Below are 25,190 nucleotides of genomic sequence, written 5' to 3' on the forward strand. Positions count from 1 at the left end.
CTGCCCTCACAGTCCTTGCATTCAATAGGGGAGACAGACATAAAATCACTAATTACCCCCACTAGTAACAGTAACAACTGTGGTTAAGTATTACAATGGAAAAGAACACTCTAGTGGCATTTGGGTGGGGAAGGGAGATCAGACAGTGTCACTTTGAGAAAACGATATTTAGGTAGAACTGTGAGGCATTCACAAGAATTAACCCCAAAGTATTTACCACTAAATGTGAGAGATGATTTCAATGGTGCATGAAGACTTTTCATATTTTTTTGTAAATGATTTTATAGACATTACCATTTCATATATATTATTACGGGATCAATTAAAATATTAAGCAGTAATAGTGGAAAGGTAACAGACATGGCAAAATTCACAAAGGTCACACTGGAGCAAGCAGGTTATTGTAGGGCCTTGGCAGTTACTTTACACACATAAAGTTCAAACAATTTTGAATTTTAGCTAAGAGTGATAGGAAGCATTGTGGAGAAGGGATACTGGTTAGATCTGTGTGTTGAAAAGGCCGCTTTGGCTACCGTTGGCAAGCAGTTTGTGAGAGGGCAGAATGCAAGCAGGGACCCCTTGTAGGGGTGTACTGTAATAATCCAAACAAGAGAGAATGCCAACTTGGACAGGTGTGTGGGTAGGGGAGAGAGGTAGATGGATTGAAGAGAGGTAATCAGCTGGACTGATAAATGAAGGAGAGGAAGATAGCTGGGGTGGAGCTTTTCTAGCTGGATGGATGAGGATGTTGAATTGAACCCTGGAGAAGCTTGTGAGGTAACCAAGTGTATATGTCAAGTATGAGGTTGTAAGTTACTTACCTGTGACAGAGGTTAACTTTAGTAACAGGCAACCTCACAGAGCTATTGTGTGACTTGAGAGTGGAGTACAGTACATGCTCCATAAACAGCAGTTCTTTCTGCATTTCCTCTCTCCTCTGCCCCGTAGTGTGCTAGGGATACAGAGGTGGATGGAGCCAGGTCATCCTTTAGCCTCCTATGGCATCTCCTTTCTCTGCACAATTCCTGGCCCACAGTAGATGCTCAAAAATGTTTGTAGAATGAATGAATGAAATTAGACTTCTTGTGACCCAGGGCTACATGAACCCAGGGAATCCAGATCTTTGGTTGGCTGAAAAATTAAAATAAATTTTAAGATGTGGGTGTGAAATCATCAAGTTGAAAGGCCTGGACAAAGCCTGGGGTAGGAGCTCCTTTGGCCAAGCAAACTCAGGGTCCGCGTGCCGAGGGAAGAAGATATGGTGAAAGCTCTGGGCTCCTGCCCACCAAGGTATTAGCAGCTCTGGGGAGATGCAGAGATGGGAGACCAGCTCGACCCCGGACGGGCGCGGTCCCGCCGCGGCCTTTAAAGGCCCACCACGTGGCCATGCTGCCAGCTTGCGTCCCGAGGCGGGGTCGGGGCTGCGCCTGCGCACCGCCCAACAGAGCGGTCCGGGGTTTCCGAGAAAAGCCTCCCAGAGGGGAAAGGAAGGTTGCTCGGGGTGGGCGGCCGTGGGAGGAGTCGGTTCCTTATGCAAATCACAGCGGCGCGCGCGGGCTAAGGGCGGGGATTGTGACGCAAAGCCGGGTCCTCCTTCGGAAGCGAGAGGGGGGGCTGGCTCCACAACCCTCGGCCTCTTTCCACGAGCCTCTGACGTAGTGGACGTCGCGTTTAAAAGCGGCCGCGCACGCGCAGTTAGCGGAAATGCGAACTTAGATTGTTACACAACTGCCTGGGGACGCTCTCGGCGCCCGCCAGGCAGACAGCGTCGCCGCCGGTGTCGCCGCCTAAGCCGTTCCGGGAGTCTCAGGCCCATCGCCGCCGCTGCTTAGCCGCGCTTTCGGGAGCCTCCAGGAGCCCCAATCCATCCGCTCAGGCCGGACCCCGCCGTCTACGTCTCCTCGGCTCCACTCGCCGCCCGCCGCGCTCGCCGCACTCGCCGCTCCCGCCGCTCCGGCAGACATGAGCGGGGACCATCTCCACAACGATTCCCAGGTACGACCCGGCCCTCCCGGCTCCACAGCCCCCGCGGCCCTCCGCGACCTCCAGCGCAGGCCCCGGCCCCGGCCGCTTTGACAGGCCGGGGTCCCCGGCCCGGGGCAGCCGGCCTGTGGAGGTTGGCTCCCTAGGCCCCGGGCGAAAGCCGCCAAGTTACTGTTCGGGCGGATGGCTGCCACTTCAGGCCGTTCCGGAGCCCCTCTTCCCCGGGATCGCAGGGTGGGTTAGGCCCCCGGTCGTGCCCGCCCGCCGCCTGCGGGGGTAACGATGCCTGTTGTCTCATATTCTCTCCTTTTCTCTCTCCAGATCGAAGCGGATTTCCGACCGAATGGTGAGTTGTGCTCCCTGCCCCGACCTCGGGGCCCCCCAGCCGCCGGCCACCTACCCCGCGCCGGGCTGGAGCCGGGCAGAGGACAGACATGGCGTCCCAGAGACTAAGTCCCGGCTCCTCGCTCACCGGCCCCATTGTTCCCATCGGGCCGCCCCTGGACCCCCTTTCTCGGGACCCCAGCCTCCCCAGGTCACGGCCCTCCCAAGAGGGGGCAACGGAGACCCAGAGTCGCCCGCCGACGGGCCTCGGGCTGCTTTTCCCGGCCCGGATTCCACCCGCGAAAGTCGCCTTGTCGACGGTCGGGACTTAGTCTCTGCGCCATTTTCTTTTTCTCTCTCCTCTCCTTTCTGTGCCTGTGTCTCCTTCTCTCCCTCCCTCGGCTCCTTCCCCGAGCTGCCTAGGAAGAGCTTTCTGCAGAGCAAAGCTTTGTAAATAACATACCTCTCCAGAGAGGGAAGGGTGGAAGACGGAATTGTTACTGTTTCCAAAGAGAACTTTATTTTGGGGTTATTGCCTTTCTGCTTGCTTCTTTCCTTTTCTGCTCTCAGAATGAAAGATACCCTTTGGCAGCTTTTGATTTTTTTTTCTTTTTTGGTAAGATGTTTATGATAGGAATTAGGTTTCTAAAACTGAAGCCACCCTTTGTGGAGTTCTTCATATTTTGAGATTGTTTTTTCCAAGTTGTGCGCTTTGCAGAGGTGGTAGTACCTCCCTTCAGAAAGTTCTCAAGTTCTCTATGAGCCATCCAATGTAAATCTTGAGCTTCGGAGTACTTTTTTTTTTTTTAATTAATGTATTACTGACTAGAACTTTTCATTCTGGCTGAGGTTCCTAAGGCGGTGTTATTTTAGAAACCCAGTTTAGTGTACTTTGTGGGAGGAAGGGTTGAGCATCTCATCTGGACCTGGTGTACAGCTTTTTCTTTTGGGCTGTGGGGAAGGAAAAAAGATTTTATTTTTTGATACAGAGTGGCCAGCACGCACCCCTGCTTACTGTTCATTCTTTTTCAGAGGCCACTGTTTTTCGGAAATCAAGAGCTAGCCTGCTTTTCCCAGATCTTTAGGTTTTTGATCCCTTTTCAGCCAAATCAAGGCATTTATTCTTTGAGTATTTATTTCCACTTCAGTTACTCAATGAAGATTGCCAAATAAAAAGCTCACCCTGTGGACCCCCTTCAACAACCCCTTGAAGGAGAAGGTGTCCTCTGTAGTGTGCTGGGGATTCCCACTGATTCTGATTGTACATATTCCTACTCAATAGAGTTTTGGTTCCAGGAACTTCTCTAATGGGAGAAGCTGATGAGTAGGTTTTCTGATGTTGTAATCAGCAGTTCGTCGTGTTACCCTGCTCTAGTAAGAACAGCCTCATGTTCAGATTTTGAAGTGGGACATCTAGCAAGTGAAGGCACTCTGAGAAGAGAAAGTCTGGTTAAAGTGTAGCATTTCTTGAGCACCTTATGTGTACCCAAGCACTGTGGTTAGTGGTAGAGCTGAACCGTCTGCCACAGTGCTGCTCTTGCCCTCAGTTCAGTCTGTTGGGGGAGACATAAATTTTAAGGTAGGTGGTACTGGAGCATATGTATACCCAAAATGCTTTGGGAGATTAGAGGACTTAATTTTGTCTGGGGATGGGGAGGTGCGTTCTCAGAGGAGGTGACTTCTGAGCTGGGTATTGCAAGACTAGGTGCTGAGTGTCAGGGGTTGGAGTATTTCTTAACTATGTTTAGCCAACCTATCCTAATTTTGAAAGAGGGGAGATGAGGGTCCCTGTTGTTCAGAAAACCACAGTATAGATAGGTTTCTCTGTGATGTGGGAGAAAAGAAGGGATGTGGCAGATGAAGATGCAAGAAGTCCTTTTGAGCCCTCTCAGAGGAAGGGTAGGATTTTAATACAAGAAAAGTGTCCCTTTGACTTTCAGTTTGGGCTGAGTAGATAATTGTATTTAGTAATGAAACGAAGTTTAGTCCTTTCTCCTCAAAGTTCACCTCCATGGTTCTCATCTAAATTTTACAAAGGAACTATTGAATATGTGAATGATTGTGGGCTGGGTAGGTTGTTGATCTTTAGTGCCATTGTTATAGAGACTGAGTAAGCTGGCTATATTGACTTTTAGAATGTGTGCATTCCCTTTTAATAATGGCTAGCATTTATTGAATGCTTACTGTCTCTAGGCACAAATCTCAGCTCTTCCCATAGCTCATGCAATTTACTTTAATCCTTGGAATGACCCTTACAAGTTAGGTACTATTACCTCCATTCTATAGATGAGAAAACTGAGGCTTGGTCAATTTAAAAGCTTGCCTAAGGGCAGTAAATTGGGCATTCTTGAAGCTCACAGGCTTAGCCACTATGCTATATATATGATTCTGGTATGAAGAAATTAAGAGCTGTACATCTATTACAGAGTGAAAAGGGTGGGAGGGAAGGATTTGATAGTTTATTTGCTTGCTTTTTATCTAAACCTGCTCCTTCAAGAGAAAAAGCACTTTAACTGTCTCACCACCACCCTAAGGGTCTGACATTGCAGTAATTATCTTTGTAAATACTATCTAGAAGAAAGTTGTAATGTTAGTAACTGTGCTTGCTCTATTCAGTGTAACCAATGATTGATTTATATAACTGTGAAAAAAAACAGCTTAAAAAAATCAGTGTTGATGCTCAGACATATTATTGATCTTTGTATTAAAGAAGAGTTTGTGTAAGCTTGATTTTAAGTGGACCTAACTAGCCTGTCTTAAAGATTAACTGCAGGTTCATATATGAAAGTAAACATTCCCTCACTTTGCTTGCTCTCTAAGATCTAAAAGATAATACGCCCTTTGGAGCTCTTCATCATAGTTAAAACTGTTGCTGTTCATATAGAATTTCGAACTTCTGGTCTATACTCAGCTGCTTGGGATATCTGTTATTTGTGAAATATATTTGTATTTAAAACATTGACAGTGAGCTGGGAGTTTCTGGAGCAGAAACCATAATCTCTTTTACCTAACTGAAAAGACTGAAAGTGTTGGTTGCACTGACTATAGTGGGCTGAGTCACTGTTACAGTAGTGTGCAGGCTGCTGAGCTAGCTGTAGAGTTGATGATGTTAACATCAGTTTGGGGGTTAGTGATCCTTTTGCTTTTTCAAAGACTTGAAGTTTTTGCTTATCTCTTCTGGAGTTGTGGGGTTCCCTGGCACCAGCAAAGTATGCTTGTTTCTGTCAGTCATTATTCTAAGAAATATGGGATCACAGTTTAACATCTTGTGTTGAGTCTGGGTTAGCTTTATGGATTCAAATTGTATGGGGTAATTAAATATAAATTGTTTCTGAGGCTAACAGATAGTTGTGCTTCTGTGCTGCTGGGCATGGGTTAGGGTGGGAGGTGGGAAGGCTGATGTGGCAATCTGAAAATTCCCATCACATTTTTAAAACTGCAAACTGATGGCACCTTCAAATGAAATCTGGCACACCTTCCTGTTCAGTCTAGAAACACTTAAGCACTGGGCTCCAGTGTTGTCTGTCTATTCACTACAACCAGACTCTGTAGGGAACCTTTTTAAAATTAGTGAGCTGCTCTAGAATCTTTTTACCACACTTAAATGAGAAACAAATGTAGCTTGTCAACAAGTGCTTTTTAGAGTACCACCCAATCAGAACTCAAACAAGTTCCAGTATTCCTGATAAAACAAAATCCTCTTGGTTTGAAAGGTGAAAACAAGATAATATTGCTAACTGTCCCCAACTCACACTTTTCTTTGTTAAGTGGATAAAGTAAAATTGGAAAATAGGAACCCAGGGTTTGTCCCTAAATCTTACTTTAGCCAGTAATAGCAAAAAGAGAATTGAGTCTGAGTTTTTTCTTTAACATCAGCATAAAAATGGGGAATTGCGAGTTTGAAAGCTTCATTAATTTGTGCTGGGTCTTTAGTGAATTAGTATCCATTTCTGTATTATACAAGTATGAGAGATTCTTAACATGTTTTAAAAGCTTATATTCCAAAATTAAGCTGTCAGGTTTTTTTTGGTTTCCATTGTGAGGTGTGCAAAATCTCTGCCTTTTGAGTCTGTAAATATGTTAGGGAAAGCTTTGTGTTGTATATTAATTACAGTAAGTTATCCTCTGCTGCTAATGGTGTGGGAAATGATTCTATTATATTTTCTGGATGTATTTCACTTTAGATATATCCTTCAGATAATACTTAAACCATGTATATCATATATTAGTTGGGTGTGAATCCATATGTATGTTATGGATCTTTATATTTTACGTGCAGAATAAAACGGATTTTCTTCAAGCCCAAAGTTTCCCTAGAAGTGTGTTTTGTGAGGAATTGGATCTTTCCCATATGAAACTATGTTGAACTCAAAGTTCTGGGTTCATCTGGAAAAATGGATTAAAATGTAATTTATTTACTTTTGAATGAGACTGTGGAAGTGCTTGAAATGAATATTTGATGTGGGACCCTGAGGTTTAAAAAAAAATCCTCTTGAAAGAATGGTCACATAAATTCAGTTCTTTCCATTTGGAGGTGGGAAGGAGTCAACTGAGTAACTTTTCTGTGTCTCGTTGTTTAGGTTATCTGACTATCCCTTAATTATTTTCAAACAGTTAACTTCACATAAGGGCATTTGGGCAAACAGTTGAGAAATCAATTTCTTAAGCTAAAAAGTTTGGAATGGGCGAAGTTCCTAACTGGCCCTTAAGTGAATGAAGTATTGTGTTTAAAGGAAGGTTGTGTTTAAACTTTGAGTAGTAATACTTGGAACAAGTTTTTCCTATTTCCATGCCTTGTAAATCTGAAGTTTGAGAAGCAGTTTTCCATCCCCATGGCTCCAAGCCAATAGCTGAAGTAGAAAATCTAAAATAGAGACCATTCGCATGGTGGAATAATTAGCATTTTGTCAACCTCCGCCACCCTTCCCCCACAGCCTGCCTATCTAGGTGTGCACGGTGTGCTCTATGTTGATAACATAGGGCCTGGGTACCATGGGAGGGGGATAAAGACTCTGGTTGGGGTGGAGGTGGGAGGCCTTAGTTTGATAGCCTCAGCTTTATTTAATAGAAAAAGTTTACAGTGGAGTGTCTGTTAGATATTGACATTATTTTTGGTTGTGCTAATAGGCAATGACTGATAGTTTGCTGAAATGATTTAACAGCAAAATAGATACTGTTTAACATGATTTATTCTTTATGTTAAAGATTCTAAATATTTTTCCTACTGGGAGAGAAGTGACTTTGCTGATTATCTCATATTTCTGGGGTATATGAATTTTAATATCACCAATCTAGACCATATGTTATCATTGTATCAAGTGTTCTGATCTGTCATTTATGTCTTTAAATTTTAGTAAAGAAAGAAACTTACAAGAAAGGCAACTTATGTTTTAAGTTTCTTTGTGGTAGGTACTCATTTTTAACTTGTCTTAAGTTTTTAGGTCCACTCAGTGATCTGCCTGCCACCTTTCCCTTTATGTACTGGTCTTTTTGAGACTTTGTCTGAAATGTATAGTAAATACATTTATTTACATCTCCCTCTTGCCCTCACTCCTCCACCCCTCGGGGATTTGGGGCAGAAGTGCATCTCTACCAGGTGGATAATTCTGCTCTGAGCCTTTGAAGTCAACTTTGCTTTTGTGGATTTAAGGAACCAAAGAACTCAGTTCATTAGCATTCCTGAGATACACTTAGATAAGCTCCAACAAAGGGTGGGAAGGCAATCAACATTATTGGGGATTTTAATTCTCTCATCTTTGTTGTTAATGTTGAGAACAAGTTTAATAGATACCTGGTTTTCCAACATTTTCCTATATTCTAAGAATAAAAGTAAGCCATGGCTTAGTCGCAGTATTCTTTGCATTTTCTTAGCACTACCTAGCAAAGATAGATGCCTGGGACCTCTCTTTGAGGAGACATGCTTGGCTGTTTGGAGTCTACAAAAATGTTTTAAGTTGAGCCTTAGTCCTACACTGGAAAAGCACCCTTTTGCCACTTACTTAAAGGCCAGATTTTAATCTTGCCAGCAAATATGAATGCCCAGGTTTTAAAAGCTGCATGGGCAAAATACTGGTTGGGCAGACTTACTTAGCAGGTTTCAGGATCTGTGGAGTTGGGGAATCTCATTGGCTAAGGTCTCTTACTTTACCCAGCTCCTAAAAGGTAGTCTCTTTATTTCTTCTTAGTCAGCGATTGGAGCTCTTCTGCACAAGTGGGAGGAAGGAAACTGATTTTGAGAGCTTAGTAGACACCACATTTTTGTATTCATTAAATCTTAATTTAATGGGTAAAGTGCAGATTTCCATAGGCTTGTAGGAGAACCAGAAGCCAAGAAAGGAAATTTTTTCTTTTTTTTACATCTTCTCACTTCCCCTTCTTGATAGCATACTGCCTTGATCCAGATTCCAGAAATCCCACTCAGGCTGTAATTGGTAAGCTTTCAGTTCAGATGTCATTGCCTATCTGCTGGTAGAGATAGCGTAGACCCTTTGTACTAGAATGTTAGGTCTTCAAGAGATGCTTTTGGTGTTAAGGCTGGAACTAGATAGATACTGAAGCGTACTGTCCTCTTGAACAGCTGTGGTGAGATAGAAAATTGGAGTAGAAATTAGTAAAATCTAGTTAAGTCCCTGTTCTTACTAAGAAAGTTGCCCTGGCCACTGTGCCCTATTTTCTCATCTATCAACAAGGATGATATTTCTATGCTTCACAGGCTACTAAGAATTAAATGAGTATATGAAGTTCCTCTCTGCCCACATTTTAGAATTTGAACTTAAGCCCTTTAATAGAAGTATGGATTTTCTATTAAAGATCTGCAGAGCTTATATGTCTATGACATCTCAGTAAAAAGAAAAAAGATTCTCAGAGTTTCACCTTTCAAATGCATTAAAAAAGTAATTGCCAAGTTCATTTATTTTTGTGATTTTTTTTTAAACCACAAAATTCAGTGTATCTTGTGTTAACATGTTTTCTCAAAGACTGCTCTTGTACTGCCCCAAAACATTTTTAAACTGAGAAGTCTCAAATCATCTGAAAGATACCTGAACTTTTCACTTATTTAAATGGTTGCTTAAAGTGACCAACTTCCTGTGAAATAGTAATTCTTGGAAATGCCTTAAATAATAAAGCTTAGGTATGAGAATTTAAATAGCAAACTTTATGTTAACAGTTTTTCACGAGTATAGGCATCTGGGAGATACCATGAAAAAAACAATCTGATCAGCAGAAATTTCAGCCAATGCTGATTGAATTGCCTTGAATTTGTTACTTTGGAAATGCTACTGGAAGTAAAACACTAACATCCATTAGATTAGGCCAAATGAAATTTAGTAGGGATCTTATACCATCGCTCAAAAGGATTATCAGAGAAGCATCAACAACAGGAATGGACTTCAGAATTAATATTCAGTTAAAGGTAGGCCAGAGAAAATAATTTAGTAGGATAGGTATAGAATAGGGTCTAATTTTAAAGAGTCTTCAGAGAGAGTCTTCAAAAGGTAAATATCATCTCAGGAACATATGGTCCTTAAAATACATGGAAAAAAACTATGGGAAAGTGAGTATTTATTAATACTGCATGGTTATATTGCCCTCGGTATGGGAGAGTGTCCAAAGTAGGATTGGATTTAAAAGTTTTCAAAACTTGGGCCTCAGATAATTTTTCTCTGATTCCAAATGTGAATAGCTTTTGGAGGAGTTGGGGAGGAGTCTGTCATTTCCTCCCAGTCCACAACCAAGCAACCATGATATAATGATATAGTGGGAAAGACAAAGACTCTTGAGTCATGTGGATTTGAATTTGAGTTCTGGTGCTTCTGCTCAATAGTGAGGTCTTTGAATGGGTTAATGTCTGAGCCTTAGATCTTCACCTGTAGTCTAGGTCTGATACTTACCTCACAAGATTGAGGATTAAAGAGCATGTGAGGATCACTTTAGGAAGGGTAAAGCTTAGAACAAAATTTTTAGTTCCTTGCCTATTCGTTAAAAAAAAAACAAAAAACTTTTTTTCAGAAATGGCTTCTTTTGTCTTTTATACAAAAGGAACATACTTATTTCTTTAAATCTGGGTTTTGTGAGATATTACCCACTTATGAGGGTCACTAGGAAGCCTTGAATACTATACTGTTGCTGTGAATCTGAGACAGGCTTGTGTGTCTTGATTCTGTGGCTGTATATAACCACTTTGTTTCTCATAAGTTTATGACCATTTAAGAATCTTTGGCAGCTAAAAACTCTTCCCCCTTTGTACTTGGGCAGGTGCAATATTTAGAGATCTATTTAGGAAGCTAAAATTTCATGTTTAATTGCAAATAGAAAATTAAGTTGCCATATTCATTCATTCAGACACTCAAAGTAAATACCAGTAACAACTAGACACAAATGACGAAGACAAACCCAAATGACTCTCAGAACAAACACTCCAAAGTTAGTACCTTTTAGGTCTGCACACTCCTTCCTCTGTTGAGATTTTGTATTTTGCACTGGGTCTCAGTACAAAGGCTCCTGTCATACCGTGGTGAATGGCATGGAAGGTACTTTCTGGTGGCTAATGCTTCACTATCAGTGAGAGAGAGAGACATCTCCATTCCCAATCCAAGGAGGTTTTTTTTCTTTTCTTTATTAAAAAAATTGGAGACCTAGGATCTTTCCATTTCCAAAGATGTTCACACTCAAAGCTGTTTTGGAATGTGCTTTTGTTTTTTTTTTGTTGTTTTGAATGCTTCAAGCTTATTAAACCTTTTCACCTGGAATAAAGAAGAAGGTTTAGTTTTAAATGATATTTATTTCCCATTACCTTTTTTGGATCAGACACCTGTATTGCATGAGTTTTAGAAAACTTTTCAGGTTTCCCTGAATAGGTAGACTTATCAGAGTGACTAGAAATAGTCACGTTCTGTACAAGTGGTTCATGTGACAATAGCTAATTCAGGTATTTGCTTGAAATAGTTGAAATCTTTAAGCTGAATTGCCTGAAATAGAGTGTAAAATCACCATCTTCATAAATTTGAAGAACTAAAATCTTAGAGATGATGCTCATTAAAGTCCTGGGAAGCTAATTTTATGAAACAGTTTAAATATATTATTATTATTACTCCTTAATCCATGGAGTGCCTTGATATGGGCAGTACATGAAAGCAGTTAAACTCCTCAGAGGTAGGTTCAGAGTACACAGTGGTATTACTTACGGTTTGAACACTACAAAAGTGATGGAGACTAAGTGTTAGACTTACTGTGCCTTATTCTTAAAAATTAGTGCATTTTCATGAGAATGGGTGAATTGTCAGTAGTTCTTGCTATTTAACATCAGAAATAAAGAAATGAGCCTCTTGAGGAATTGCCCGTACTTCAGGATCTATTTTTTAATTTTTCATGGTTCCATTAAGCCATGAAAAGAAACAGAAGGGAAGGAGGAGGAGCACACATTGGCTGGTCTTTGTAATTGCTGCCTTATTACGGTGACTTCTAAACCCACAGCTCTCCAAGGCCAGACACTTGAACTCTTGAGAAGTCTCCCTGTTAGTTGCCTTAGCGGTGTAGAAGTCAATGGCAGATAGGGTGGGCTCAGTTCAGTTTCAGTTGGAGATGGTTTGACCATAATCACTATTTTTTTCCCCCTTAGAAATCAAATCACCTTCCTCTTCTCTTGAATGCAGTTATGATATGAAAATAGTCACCAGTAGAACTTTATAGTCCTTTGTAGATGTTAGCGCCACCCTAATATCAGAATGTCAGGAAAGATGTCTATTAGCAGAAGTATGCTTGGTTTTTTTTTCCCCCTTTGGGGATATTGATTCTATTTGGATAAAAAAGAAGCTAAACTTTCTTTTCCCTATAATCCTAAAAATACTATAGAACTTCCTTAGGACTGGAGCTAACCTGTAGGATCTAGATGTCAGAGAGTGAGTGAGTGTGTTGAGGTCAAATTTTTAGAGGAATAGTTTATAGTTATACTACAGTGTGATGCAGTGTGTCTGTGAGAACACACTTAGCATAGTATCAAACAGAACCCATACTATCGCACATACATAACTATGAACATCAGTAGATGCAGTTGTACAAAAGTGAAGATAACTTTGCTAAGTACATTTACTGAGAACTTGATTTTTTTTAAAAAAGGCCTCTGTAGCAATCCTATTTTCCAGAAATAAAATTCGCTGTGCATTCTTCTCTCACAACTCCCTGGTCATGTTTTGATCTGTTGAAGTATTCCTTTACCCTGGAATGCCTCTTAGTCTTTAGGATTCGGTATGCTTTACTAGGATTAGTATACCCAGTACTTCATTTTACTACTGATTTTTGTGAAGACAGCAAGAATTGTAAACTCCCTGAGAATTAGAAACATCAAAGAGCCTGTTTGAGTATTGAAGGCATAGTGGGGGGATGCTCCATTTCCTTTCTAGTGAAGTCTGTCTGCAATCACCACTTAACCCCAAGGCAGAAGTAGCCACTTTTCTTTGGCTTTTGGTGAGCCATCTTGTCCTCTTCCAATTTTTCATTCTAGTCTGGAGAAATCTGTTTTGCTTCCTTAACTAGGAAGCAGGCAAGAGCACTATCTCACTCTAAATGGTCAATACAGATGCTTTCAACAAATAAAGTTGTGAAATTGGAACTCCACTCTCGCCTAGCTCACCAGCTGTTGAAAATCAAATTAGAAACACTGAGAGCTTAAAGTTTTCATTGTTCTCAAGCTAATGTGCCTAAGAGTCACCTGGGAGTGATTGGTAAAAAAAAAAAAATCCTATGCCTCAAAAGTTGATTCTGTAGTGGAGCGGACTGAGAAATTGCATGTTTAAATATATCTTTAAGAATCCCAAATGATTCTGATTAATACAGGTGACCCAGAAAACATCTTTGGAGAAACTGATTTCTATGGACTTTACTATATTATTTGGCTAAGATGTGTGTTTTGCTACTATTTATTAAGGTACTCCGTTGGTCCCTATTAAGTTTACAGGATTTTTTAAAAAGCACCAGAACAGAGTTTTCCAATGTATGTTTATAAAAGGTTGATACTTTTCCCACACTAATTTGAATAAATATCTTCTAGCTTTCAATAAGCATTTACCTAAATAGCAGAGATAGTTAACTGCCTTTACAACTGTTTTCCAAGCCATTATTTGATTCTGATGTTATCTTTTAGTATTGGGTGACTAAGTGGATCACAAAGAGGGAAGGGTTGTTTTCATATCCATACTCATATTCCTAGGTTAAGGCAGGGCTATAGAAGGTAAGCGGGAAGGTATCAGCATAGTTCAGTGGAATGCAGAAGATCTAACCTATGAAGGTCTCTACCTTTAGATTAAATGAGGGGTCTTTAGCTTCTGATGCCACTGATTGAAATGGGCAGCATCAACATCATCTGAGAATTTGTTGAAAATAAAAGTTCTTGGGCCTCATCCAGACCTATTGGCTCAAAGTTTGGGAGTGGAGGCTTGGACATCTGTGTTTTAACAAGTCAGTCAGTCAGGTAGTCTTATGCACGCTGAAGTTTCAGAATCAATGAAATAGAGTAAGACTGAAGATCATTTTCTCCTGTTAAGCATCACAATTTTAGTAATGAAAGACAGCTGACAAAGTCCTTGTACTCACCAGTGAAATATGGACTTGGGAGTTAGATAAACTTGGGTACAACTCTTGTTAGCTAGATGGCCTTGAGCAAGTTATAACTCTGATCTTAGTTTTCTCATCTGTAGAAGGGATGTGACCTCAGAGTCATTCATATTAACGAACACCTAATACTACCTGGTATAGCTATATCCCCAAAGTCGAATAATTGATAAGAATAAGATAAGTTGATCAAAGTAAATTTCTGGTCAGATGCCTAAGTCCTGACATTCATATGATGCCTACAATTAGTTTTGTAGTAATTCAGCCTCTTAAGCAGTGTTCCTGTATATTCACAAGGCTTATGGCTGGGCCTCAATATTTATAGTTATGGAGTAATTCATAGGGGGGAGGGTCCTTTGAAGCATAAAAAGGAGCTAGTTACATGATTAGCACCAGAAAGCCTTCTAAAGAACATGTATGTGTTTAGACTTAAGGCTTTCTACATTATAGCTGGTCACCCAGACAGTGGCCCATGCATTTTAAGCACAGTAAGTAATGATACTCCAAACATAGGAGGGCCCCTTGGTTGAGTTAGTAACGGGATGCATGAAGCAACCCATCCACACACTTAACACCTGTATGGCTGTAAAAGACTTGGGGGCATTTTGAGGCCAATCCCTGTAGAAAGGCTGCTCAGGCTAAACTGTGGATTCCTACCTACCATAGGCAGGAGGTTTGTAGTCACTTTGACTACTTCACAAGCATTAAGCACTCATTGAATAAAAGCAAAGGAGGACAAGCCTGCAGGAATGGGCCTGTCCTAATTGAACTGGCCTGAGAAGGTACATTTTCAGGTTAGACAAGTCCTTTTTCCCTTTTAAGTTCTGCCTCTTGGGAGAGAAGAAGCATTTTCTGTGCAGGGATGTTCTTGTGAAACGTGACTTGCTACAGAGGAGAATATGAAATGCAAGTGCCTGTATTAAGGGTATTGCACTGGTTTATAAATACTTTTGGAGGCAAGAGTGAAAAATTCCAACTATGTCTTGTATTTAGACAACAAAGATGAGTTAGTAAAATGGGATTTGTTTGCTATACTCTTGCAACTTAAAATAACTGCTCTATCTAGGTTTGACTTCGGTCCCAATGGACAAATACTGCAGTTGAAGTGTTCTCTGGGCAGCACTTATTGAGGCTCTCCAGGTGCTCTGGGCCGCTCTTGAGATGGCTAGTTTAAGCCAGGCAAATGTCTGGCTGGCCCAAAGGAACTACACAGCATAGTGTCTTGCCATGCATGGGAAAGGCCCCTGATGGATCCAGCAGGTAGTTGGTGGTAGAGAATGCTAGGCAAGAGTCAGGACAAAGGAAGTCTCAATCCTGGCCAGTTGTGACAAGAGCAAATCATACAGTGTGGTACATCATGCTCCCTACTAGTAAAAAGAGGGTGTTGTCCAAGCTTCTCAGTCAGCACTGTCCAATAGAACTTTCATGATGGAAATGTTCTGTATCTGTGCTATCCCATATGGTAGCTGCTAATCATGTGAGACGAGCCTTTGAAATGTGGCCAGTGTGGCTGAAGGACTTAATTTTTAAATTTTACTTTATTTAAATTTAAAGTAGCTACATGTCGCTAGTGGCTATCATATTGTACAGCACAACTCTAGATAAAATTTAGATAGGAGCAGAGATTCAGGTTTAGATTTTGCTTGGAATGTGAGTGGTTGGGGGGCCCTGGGAACTTAAAAATCCAAAACAGGTGTGAATTTGGTGTGTTAGGAGTTACAGTCATCCTTTTTGTCTGCTTTGCCTTATCCTGGTGACATGCTAAAAGAACTTATGACTGGTAAGTAAAGTTTTATTTACCCAAGCAGTTGGAAGTTCAAACAGAGCACTGTTTAAGGACTTTTGAATTGCATAAATTCTCATTTATTTCACCAATCCTATGAGGGAGGTCACATCTGTTTTGTAGTTGACAAAACAAATGAATTTACATTTATATACACCTTTATGGATCATTATCCTTTAAAATGGTAGGCACTAGCTCACAACTTCATTTGAAATTGCAAGTTTTTAACATGTTGCTATAACATGAATTAATTTGTCTGACTATAAGTGGTAGAGAAACTGAAATTGTACAGGCAAGTGAACAACACTCAAGAGGTTAACTCACCCAAGGTGTTGCTTAGTAAAAGCAGATCAGAACTCAGCTTCTGCACCCTGTCTGAGGTCTTCCTCTCATTTGCATGGTCATAGTGTGTGTAGACAGCATTTTACATATAAGTAATCTGGCTCACAGTTAGACAAATATTTGTCTGATGGAGCAAAATGGGATTGTAGTCTTGGTCACTTACGAGGACCACTAACATATAGTGGACATACGATATCTCAGAGAACAACTTGAGTAAAATTAATTAAAGACCAGGGACAGATCCCGTTTTCTCCAGCTTTAGCTTCAAATCATGATCAGTTACTTTTGGGGTAGAAATAGGAAATGGAATGAAAGATGAAATAAACAGTTGATATTTGAACATTTACTGTCTCCACTTCTGAGGAAACGGGCTCAAAGCTGTATAGTGTAAGTAGACCACACAGTTGGGAGACTCACCTAGGCCTGCCTGCTACCATACCCTGAGTTTTTAAGTGTGACATAAAATGAGGTAAAGGGGAGACTGGGTGACTCAGTCATGCCCTGGCAATTCTGGGCTATAGTGGAGGGCCCATAGAGTATCAGACAAGGGCTCTCATTTCTTAGAGCACTCACCTTCATTTACAATAGATCCTTACTGGACTGATTATGACTAGGAGGCTCTGTTGCACTTCATTGTGTAATCCTTTCCTTATTAAGGAAAGCTTGCCTGCCTGTGCAGCAAAGACCCCTGGATAATTTATTTTTTAGCAGTTCAACTTGTGCCTGGAGCCTGTTATTCCAGAAATCATTAAAACCTCTATCTGAGTACTCAAGAAAAAGGATCTTTTTGTTAACCAAGGATTAACTGGAAACCCTACTCCACAATCCCCCAGTTTTAGAAGGATCCTGAAGTCTGCTTATTTATGAAAGAATTTCATCAGAGGTGGTCAGTGGTATGTGAACAAGTATGATGTCCCCACTTTAAGGCGTATAAATAACAAATGTAACTAGCTTGCTGCTTAAGTAGAAGTAGAACTGGGCTCAGCATTCATCTCCCTTTCAGAATTCTCATGCATGTGACTGTCTAATTTTGCAGAGCAGTAGTAGATTTTAAATACTTTTTAAGTCAGATTAATTAATGGTAATTCATGAGCTGTTTTAAAAGGAGAGAGGTGGGAGCCAGGCTTAACATGGTTATGGTAAGTTTTAGGAGAAAACTTAGGAGTCACAGGTAAAGCAGGTCATTCACACACTGACCTTGAGAAAGACACCTCTTTCCACAGAGGGCATGGAGTGTAATATCTAGTCACTATTAGTGCAAGGTACTGCAAATCATGCCCTTTTTTATATGACCCATGAACTAAAAGTGATTTTTATAGTTTTTACTTGTTGGGGAAGAAATCAAAAAGAATGTTAAGTACACATGAAGCTAATGTAATGTGATCTGTCAATTCAGATTTTGAAACATATTATGACGCGGGAAAATTATATGAAATTCAAATTCCAGTGTTGATAAGAAAATTTTATTGGAATTCAGATATGCTCATTCATTTACAGATAACCTGGCTGTTTGTTCCACAGTGGCAGAGTTGAGTACCTGCAACAGAGATCAAATAGGCTGCAATGCCTGAACTATTTACTACCTGTCCCTTTGCAGAAAAATTTCACTGATCGCTGGATTGGTGAGTGGTGCTAGTTGCTTACCTGACTGGACAGTGGTTGTGTGTGTATCACAGGAAGCTCAGGAAGCTTTTCATATTTAGTAGTCTCTAGCTCCCAAGAGAATCTGCATAAGCCAAGTGTCAGAAGTTTGCTGTGAGCTTGCAGCTTCATTAAGTCTTAATCCATCTTTTTTCTAGTCATTCACTTTCCCAATTGAGCCCACTAGCAGGACTCAAGTCACCTCAAGTCTTTCTCTAAAACATGGTTGTACACACTGATGTCCATACACAAAGACAATTTCTATTCTTAGGAGCCTAACTACCTTACTCTGCTTATCTAAGTTGGAGTAGCTGTGTCACCCCATTTTGTAGCTCTTCTTCCTCTCCAGTGGAGGGTGGGTGGGGGCACAGTGGATGAAAACCTCTTCTTCAATTGTAGAGACTCAATATTAGCTGTTAAGAAAAAAAAAAAAAAAAAAAAAAAGAAGTCCCCAGGGACTGACTCAGCACCTTGTGCCTGCTTTTTAAAGGGACAGAGAGACCCAATTGAAATAGAAACTGGTAATAAAATCAGTAGTTTGTCCATTACTGCAAGTGGTTGATATTTGGTATTAATTATTGCTCAAAGGACTAAGGAACAGCAAAACAAATTTTTCAAAATATGATTCTGAACAGTGTAGATTATAATCACCTAGCAGGTTTGTGTTAAATCATTTTAAGTCCCAGGTCTCATACACAGGAAAGTTCGAGAACCACTTCTCTCAAGTGTTAAAAATTGTTCTTTTTACCTTAATTTGTTTAAACTAAAACAGTTCTTAAAAGTCACAGAATTCTTGTTGTTGGAACTGTAAGGGGTCAGTAGATAAATTTACAGATTAGAAAACTGAGACCAGAGCAGAGAAATGAATTACCTAGGGACCCCATCAGGACATTGCATAAAAGACTCAGTTGCTCTTAGAATGTTTTCTTACTGTTAGGAAGTGGAATTGACTTTTAATGTATGTCATTTAGCTCTTGGCATAATAATATAAGAGCAGCCTGTTTTGGCTCCTAATTGTCTACAAACTCCACTCAGAAGACCTTATAGTTAATTAGGCACTGTGTACTTTTTTCAAAGACAGTTTTGTGGTCCCATTACTTAACTTTGAGTTATTTATTTATTTTTATTTTTTATTTTTTCAATGTAATGAATTGGTCCCTGGGAATGAGAAGAGGGTGAGAGGAAGATGAACTTGAATTTAAGGAGAATAGAAGGAGTAGGATGGGAGAGAAGGTTGTAAAACAAGTTAAAATAGGTTGCATAGACAGGAAGGGGCTCAAAAGGCAGATTAAAGTAATTGTACTGTTATAAATGTATAAAAGGAGTCAAAGAAATTTAAATGTGAAAGTGGACTGGAAGAGAGAACATCCTCTGACCATTTAATTTTTGTGTGTGGGATTGAGACCTAAAGCAAACCAATTGGCTGCTTTATGTTGTATCTTTTCCATGGCAAGGAAGGCCCTTAAGGACAAGGTCTTCTGGCTACTAATCTTAAAGTTGCTAATGTTTAAAGAGTCAAGGTAGGTTCTTCTAAGTACTTTCAAGTCAGTTTGTGGTATTTCTTTTGAATATGTAGACAATGGAAAATGTCGTGACAGGTTTTAGAAACTTGAAGTTGTGTTGCAGAGCTTATAGAAACAAGATTGAAAATGCTGGGCTTCTGTCTTTGAGCAACTCTGAATCTTTTAATGCGATGTACTTAATAAGTTTCTGGTGATGAAATTGTACCAAGTATTGAATATTGAGGGGAAAGACTTAATAAGCATCTTTCACAATAACTGGCAATCTTCATTTGATTAAGTTTGACTCTTTCTTTGCTTAGCCTCCATACCTTCTTATGAAGGTCTTTTCTAGCTGCAACATTAAAATCTAGTTCTGGAACTTCATGGGGCCAAGTCCAGGGCAACTTGGGGCAGTTATGGAGACCTTTTTCTTCCCTCCCTTTTCAGAGTTACTGATTTAACAGCTGCGGCTATTGGGAAGGGTCGGGTCAGGTATTAATGCTTATTATGGAACTGCAGGAGAGCAGAAACGTGGTATTGTTTCCTGCTGTATTCCCACACATAGGGCAATGCCTGACACAGTATTGGCACTCAATAAATATTTAAGTGAATGAAAATATTGTGAACTCCAGCTCCTTAAGAAGAGAATAAGAAATATTTATACTTGCTCTGCCACCTTCTCTGCTGGGGTTGTTTTTTGTTTTATTAGTTTGAGAGTAACTACTAGGTTCCTAATAGGGTAAACCCCATTAGTTTCAATAATGAACAAGTCTGTCCATGACAAAAGGTCTTGTATTGTATATAGTACACATTGGGGAGAACAAATGATTGGACTTTAAAAATTGTTAATGTTAATAGTTCCCTTCCCATTCTTTAGAGCTGAATCCTCCTGACATCCCCACCCCCCACACCCACTTCCAGAGCTCTTTGAGGTTTTAGCCAGAAGAGCCTCTGTCCTGCTTACTTTGAAAGGCTGTTAACTGTGCCCTGGAATTTTGGAAATGTTTGTATTGAGAATTGCTGTAAAACAGTGATAAGAACTCTTCTGTGGACAGCAAGTTGAAATCAGCCACCATTGGGTTTCCTGGATTGAAACTCGACCAATATTGAAGTCTGAATTTAGACAGCTGTGTTGGGAGAGAGGGAAGGGTAGAATTTTTCACTCTCCTTCCATCCAACTTCCAATGATAGGCTTCGTGACAACTTTGAGTCTGGCATTAAATTCCTGGGGAGATTTGCACACGCCTAATACTAACCACACTCCCGGATGCCAGTCTTTATCATCAAGACCAGCTTGTTATCAGTCCTAGACCAGAACAGTCTTCTTTTAAAGTGTTAGAGCATACTGGGTGTAAAGTGTTAAGTTGAAATATTGATTTAGTTTAAACTCCAGCTTCTGGGGATGTGGTATCCATGGTTTTGAAGGTCAGGAAGGAAGAAGATGCTAGGATTTATCCCACCGAAAGTGATTTGATAAATGAGCACGGGATAAATATCTTCCTAGAAAATTCTTCACCCAGTGTGTTTCATCCAAATGGATCTACTGTTCACTTTCCTAATGCACTGGTTGTTGTATATTTGTGTGTCAGAGATGAGCAGAAGTTAGCCTTGGCAAAGTTGTTTTGTGAGTGCCTCTTTGGGGAAGGGAGCTTTTTAGTTGAATAATCCTATTCCTCACTCCCATCTTCCTCATGCTTGATTTGATGGCTACTATTGAAGGAGGAGCCCACCATATTAAACAGCTGATTTAAGTCTCAAAACCTGTCATTAAAAGTCAGTGTAAAGAGGTCTGGCTCAAAACATGGCAAAGAGCCCTTCTGTACTCCTGGAAAGTTTCAGTCTTTGTTTATAAGGAAGCAAAGGACTCTTCTCTCCTCCCCTGATCTGATTACCCTGAGAGTTCAGAAGAATGGTGGAGTAGCAGAATGCTTTAAGGTCATGAAATAGTTGATAAAATGATGAGTAATCTTTGCTGATTCCTAGCCTTTTCTCCCTTAATGAAGTGTAAATGTTTATGCTAGAGTTGAATTATGATTGCATTGGAGACCCTGGGTGGAATAAGCTTGGCAGCACAGTTAACCACCTACTGTTGGCAGCTAAACGAATGCAGATGTGTTTCTACTTGGCGGGTGTGAACTGGTGTTGTCAGTGCATCCCTTAAAACCTGTAGGTTGCTTAGGTTCCAGGGTACAAGATTGTTAGAGCAGGTCAAAGTGCTACATCTTTCCTAGATCTGTGTACACGAAAAAAATCGGACAGCCTTTATCTGTGGTTGACGGTGAGGCGAGGTGACTGGGCATGGTTGCTGACTTCAGTCCGTCTGTAGAACCTGAACCTTAAGTTACGGGGAATGATTGGGTGGGCTCAGTTTGGTTCTATGTAAATTAATCATGAATAAGGTTCAGTAATAATTGTATTTTATTAACAGTTGTCAACATGTTTGTAATTTTGTAGAGATTAGCCAGGGATCCTATTACAACCATACACAAAGAATATGTTTGACTTTAAAAATAAACTTCTTTAAGGTCACTTAAGTTTTTGGGATCCCAGTTTCTTCATGTATAGTAGAGGTGAGTTTATCAAAGTCATAGGTATCAAGTTGATAAGCAGAGATTTGAAGCTCTTAATCACAGACCTTTGCTGCCTTCTTGTAGACCCAGTAGTTACATGACTTTAACCAAAGTTATATAATAACTGGTAGAAAAAGGACACTAAAGCTGCAAGAAGTAGGAGTGTATATTTTTTTGACACACATGGCTTTAAAGAGGCAAAAAAATATAACTCTAGGATTTTATTTTTAATATGCCCCTCACAAGAATCAACTCTACCATTTCCTTGCTGTCAGGAAGTATATTTCATTTAATTTTGCTCAATTATGAGAAGAAGAATTTTTCAGCAATAGATAGTTGAGTTTAATGGCTCATATGCCAAGAATACTCTTTTGCCTTCCTCTACTTTGCTAACTCCCTCTTGGCCTTCAGTAAAATTTAGCACAAACACTGCCTCTTCCAGGAAGCCTATGTTGACTCCTCATTGCCCTCTTTGATTCAGGCTCTTTCTTTTGTTCTCTGGTTGCATCAGGCTGTTTCCGCTCATTATATTACTTTTCACCTGGAAACAAAGGAGACAATAAGCCCAGATTGAATATTTTTACTCTTCAGACTTTGTTCAAAGTGCCCATAAATTAAGTAATTCTACTGCCTTAATACCCCTACTGAAAAATAGCAGGACACAAAAGTAGAAAATTCTGCCGTCTTGTAATATATGAAGGTAGTGACACCCACTTGTATCACGTGTAGACATTTGGGAAAATGTCTGTTACCATTAAAGGTCACATAGTTTCTCAGTACAGGAGCATTATGATACACTAAAAACATTGCTACTTTAATTTCAGACATTTAACATTTGAGATTTTGAGGGTAGAAAAGGAATTTTCATCCATTTAAGCAAATCTAATATTAACAAAGGTTTCTTTTCTGCTAAGTTAATTGTCTCTGTCTTGACATGTACACAGACCAGCATTAATTTCCTGCCTTGGAAGTGTATATTCAAGCTGAATTCCTAGATATGTATTGCTGGGTCAGAAGAGAGTGTGTAAGTTAATTTTGTTATATAAATACTGTCAAATGTCCCTTCCATAGGTGTTATACATGTATCTTTTCAGAAATGTTAAAAGAGGCAAAATGTGTCTTAGATTTGATGAATTAGTACCACCCAGAGTTGTGAAAATTAGAAGTGATAAGCATACTATCTTGAGCAAAGAACACACGTAGTAAGGGGGATGATAGCTATTACTCTTCTTTTGTGAAATGGGGATGATAATATTTCCTTATCATAAGAGGGTAAGAAAATTAAAGGAGACATGTTTCTAAGCATGGTTCTGGAAGCTATATTAATACCCTTTTCCTCTTGGGTGCCTTGGGCTGTGTCTAATTTGGATTCACGTGTTAATTACCTTACTGAATTGTAAACTCCTTGAGGGCCAAGTTTATGTCTGATGAGTCTTTATAGTAGGGTGCTTTGGACTTAAGAATATACTGAAAGTGGTTGCAAACTGAATTAGCCTTCAAAATATAATTCTAATTCCAGTGGTAAAAGGTTTCCTTTTTCTTTTGCATATTAATTATCAAGTCCTTGTGTAATGTTAGTCAGCAACTATTCCTGCAATAAAGGACACTGTTACTTTTCCTCTTCTGTCATTTGGAAGTCTCTTAAAATCTTTGTTAACCTTAAGGAACAACTTAGATAACAATAACACAAGAAACTGATTCCTATTCTGTCACTTACCTTTCCTTCTGGAGTAACTTGAGTTAAGTTAGAGTGAAAAGAATTATTTGTTACGAATCTTCTCAAGACTGCCTGTTTTCAGAGTCTTCCTTGTGTCTCCATCTCATATTTTTTAATGCTAGGATTTGAAACCATTGTTATCAGGAAGCTATATGTGACCTGAATAAATGAGGCTTTGAATGAATGAATATGCAGTCGTTTGCATCTTTCATTTCTAATCAGTCAAGTTCAGCATTTATCTTGCATTAATAGATTAACTTGATCTTGCATTTAACAGATGTTTGAAGTAGCAAGATCCTTTCTCTAATACATGTTAACAGAATCTATTTTTTTTATTTTGGTATCATTAATATACAATAACACGAGTAACTTTGTGGTTACTAGATTCCCCCCATTATCAAGTCCCCACCACATACCCCATTACAGTCACTGTTCATCAGCATAGTAAGATGCTGTAGAATCAGTACTTGTCTTCTCTGTGTTATACTGCCTTCCTGTGCACCCCCCACCCCCACATTATGCGTGCTAATCATGATGCCCCTTTTTCCCCTTATCCCTCCCTTCCCACCCGTCCTCCCCAGTCCCTTTCCCTTTGGTAACTGTTAGTCCGTTCTTGGGTTCTGTGAGTCTGCTGCTGTTTTGTTCCTTCAGTTTTTTCTTGTTCTTATACTCCACAGATGAGTGAAATCATTTGATACTTGTCTTTCTCTGCCTGGCTTTTTTCACTGATCATAATATCCTCTAGCTCTATCCATGTCGTTGCAAATGGTAGGATTTGTTTTCTTATGGCTGAATAATACTCCATTGTGTATATGTACCACCTCTTCTTCATCCATTCATCTACTGATGGACACTTAGGTTGCTCCCATTTCTTGGCCATTGTAAATAGTGCTGAGATAAACATAGGGGTGCATATCTCTTTTCAGAATCTATTCTTAGATGAATTTCAGTTAAGGGGAAAGGGTATGTACTTAAAGTAATCTTCAAGGCCATTAGTATGTTGTCTACAAATATTTTCACATGAAGGATATAGACCAGTATGCCCTTATTGGCTTTACTTTTTCATTTACTGGCTTCTCTTCTGACAAACCTTAGATGGCCCGTTGTTACCTTAAGTACATTATGACTTCAATTGTTTCATCATTTCTCCAGTCTCACCATTTCTCCACCTCTGTTCTGCACAGCTTTCCTGGGTCAGTGAAGGCACCTTGTTCTCCTAGTCACCTGGACCCAAAGGCTTTGAGTCTTGACTCCTCCCCTGCGTTTATTTATTATGCATATGAGTTCCTGGAACTGGGTTCTGTTTCCATTTTCCTCTACATACTTTTACATTTTTTCCTTCCTTCTCAGCTCCTTTGCTATCACTTTTTTTTTCTAGAGTGCTTCAAAAACCACTAGCTAGTTATTTTGCTTTTACCTTTCTATCCACATTGCTCTTCAGTTAATCATTCTTAAGCATGGCTTCTATTTTGTTCCTTTTCTGCTTGAAGTGGCTCCCTGTCTTAGAGTAAAACACCCTGACTTTTGGGTTAATGTTCTCTATCAAACGCTCTCTCTCACTGCTCCCTAACATAATCCTCTTTTGGGCTAGGCTAGTCTTTTCCTTGCATTACCCTTATATATTAAGAAAAAATTAAGGGATTGGAAAGGGAACATGCTTAAAGATAGCATTTAACTTTTCTTATGAAAAGTTTCAAGTATATACTTCAGTAGAGATTAGT

General features: G+C 39.9%; 1 protein-coding gene across 1 annotated transcript in view; it reads left to right on the forward strand.

The window, feature by feature from the left end:
- The first annotated feature begins 1,693 nt into the window (after positions 1-1,693).
- TOP1 (DNA topoisomerase I) overlaps positions 1,694-25,190 on the forward strand; it is a 91,119-nt gene continuing 67,622 nt past the window's right edge. The window contains exons 1-2 of the mRNA XM_036902282.2: positions 1,694-1,995; positions 2,305-2,329. Of these exons, the coding sequence (XP_036758177.1) occupies positions 1,963-1,995; positions 2,305-2,329 (58 nt within the window). The 5' untranslated portion in view covers positions 1,694-1,962. The remainder of the gene's footprint in view (positions 1,996-2,304; positions 2,330-25,190) is intronic.

The sequence above is a fragment of the Manis pentadactyla genome, chromosome 5 (assembly GCF_030020395.1).
Source record: "Manis pentadactyla isolate mManPen7 chromosome 5, mManPen7.hap1, whole genome shotgun sequence".
Lineage (NCBI taxonomy): Eukaryota > Metazoa > Chordata > Mammalia > Pholidota > Manidae > Manis > Manis pentadactyla.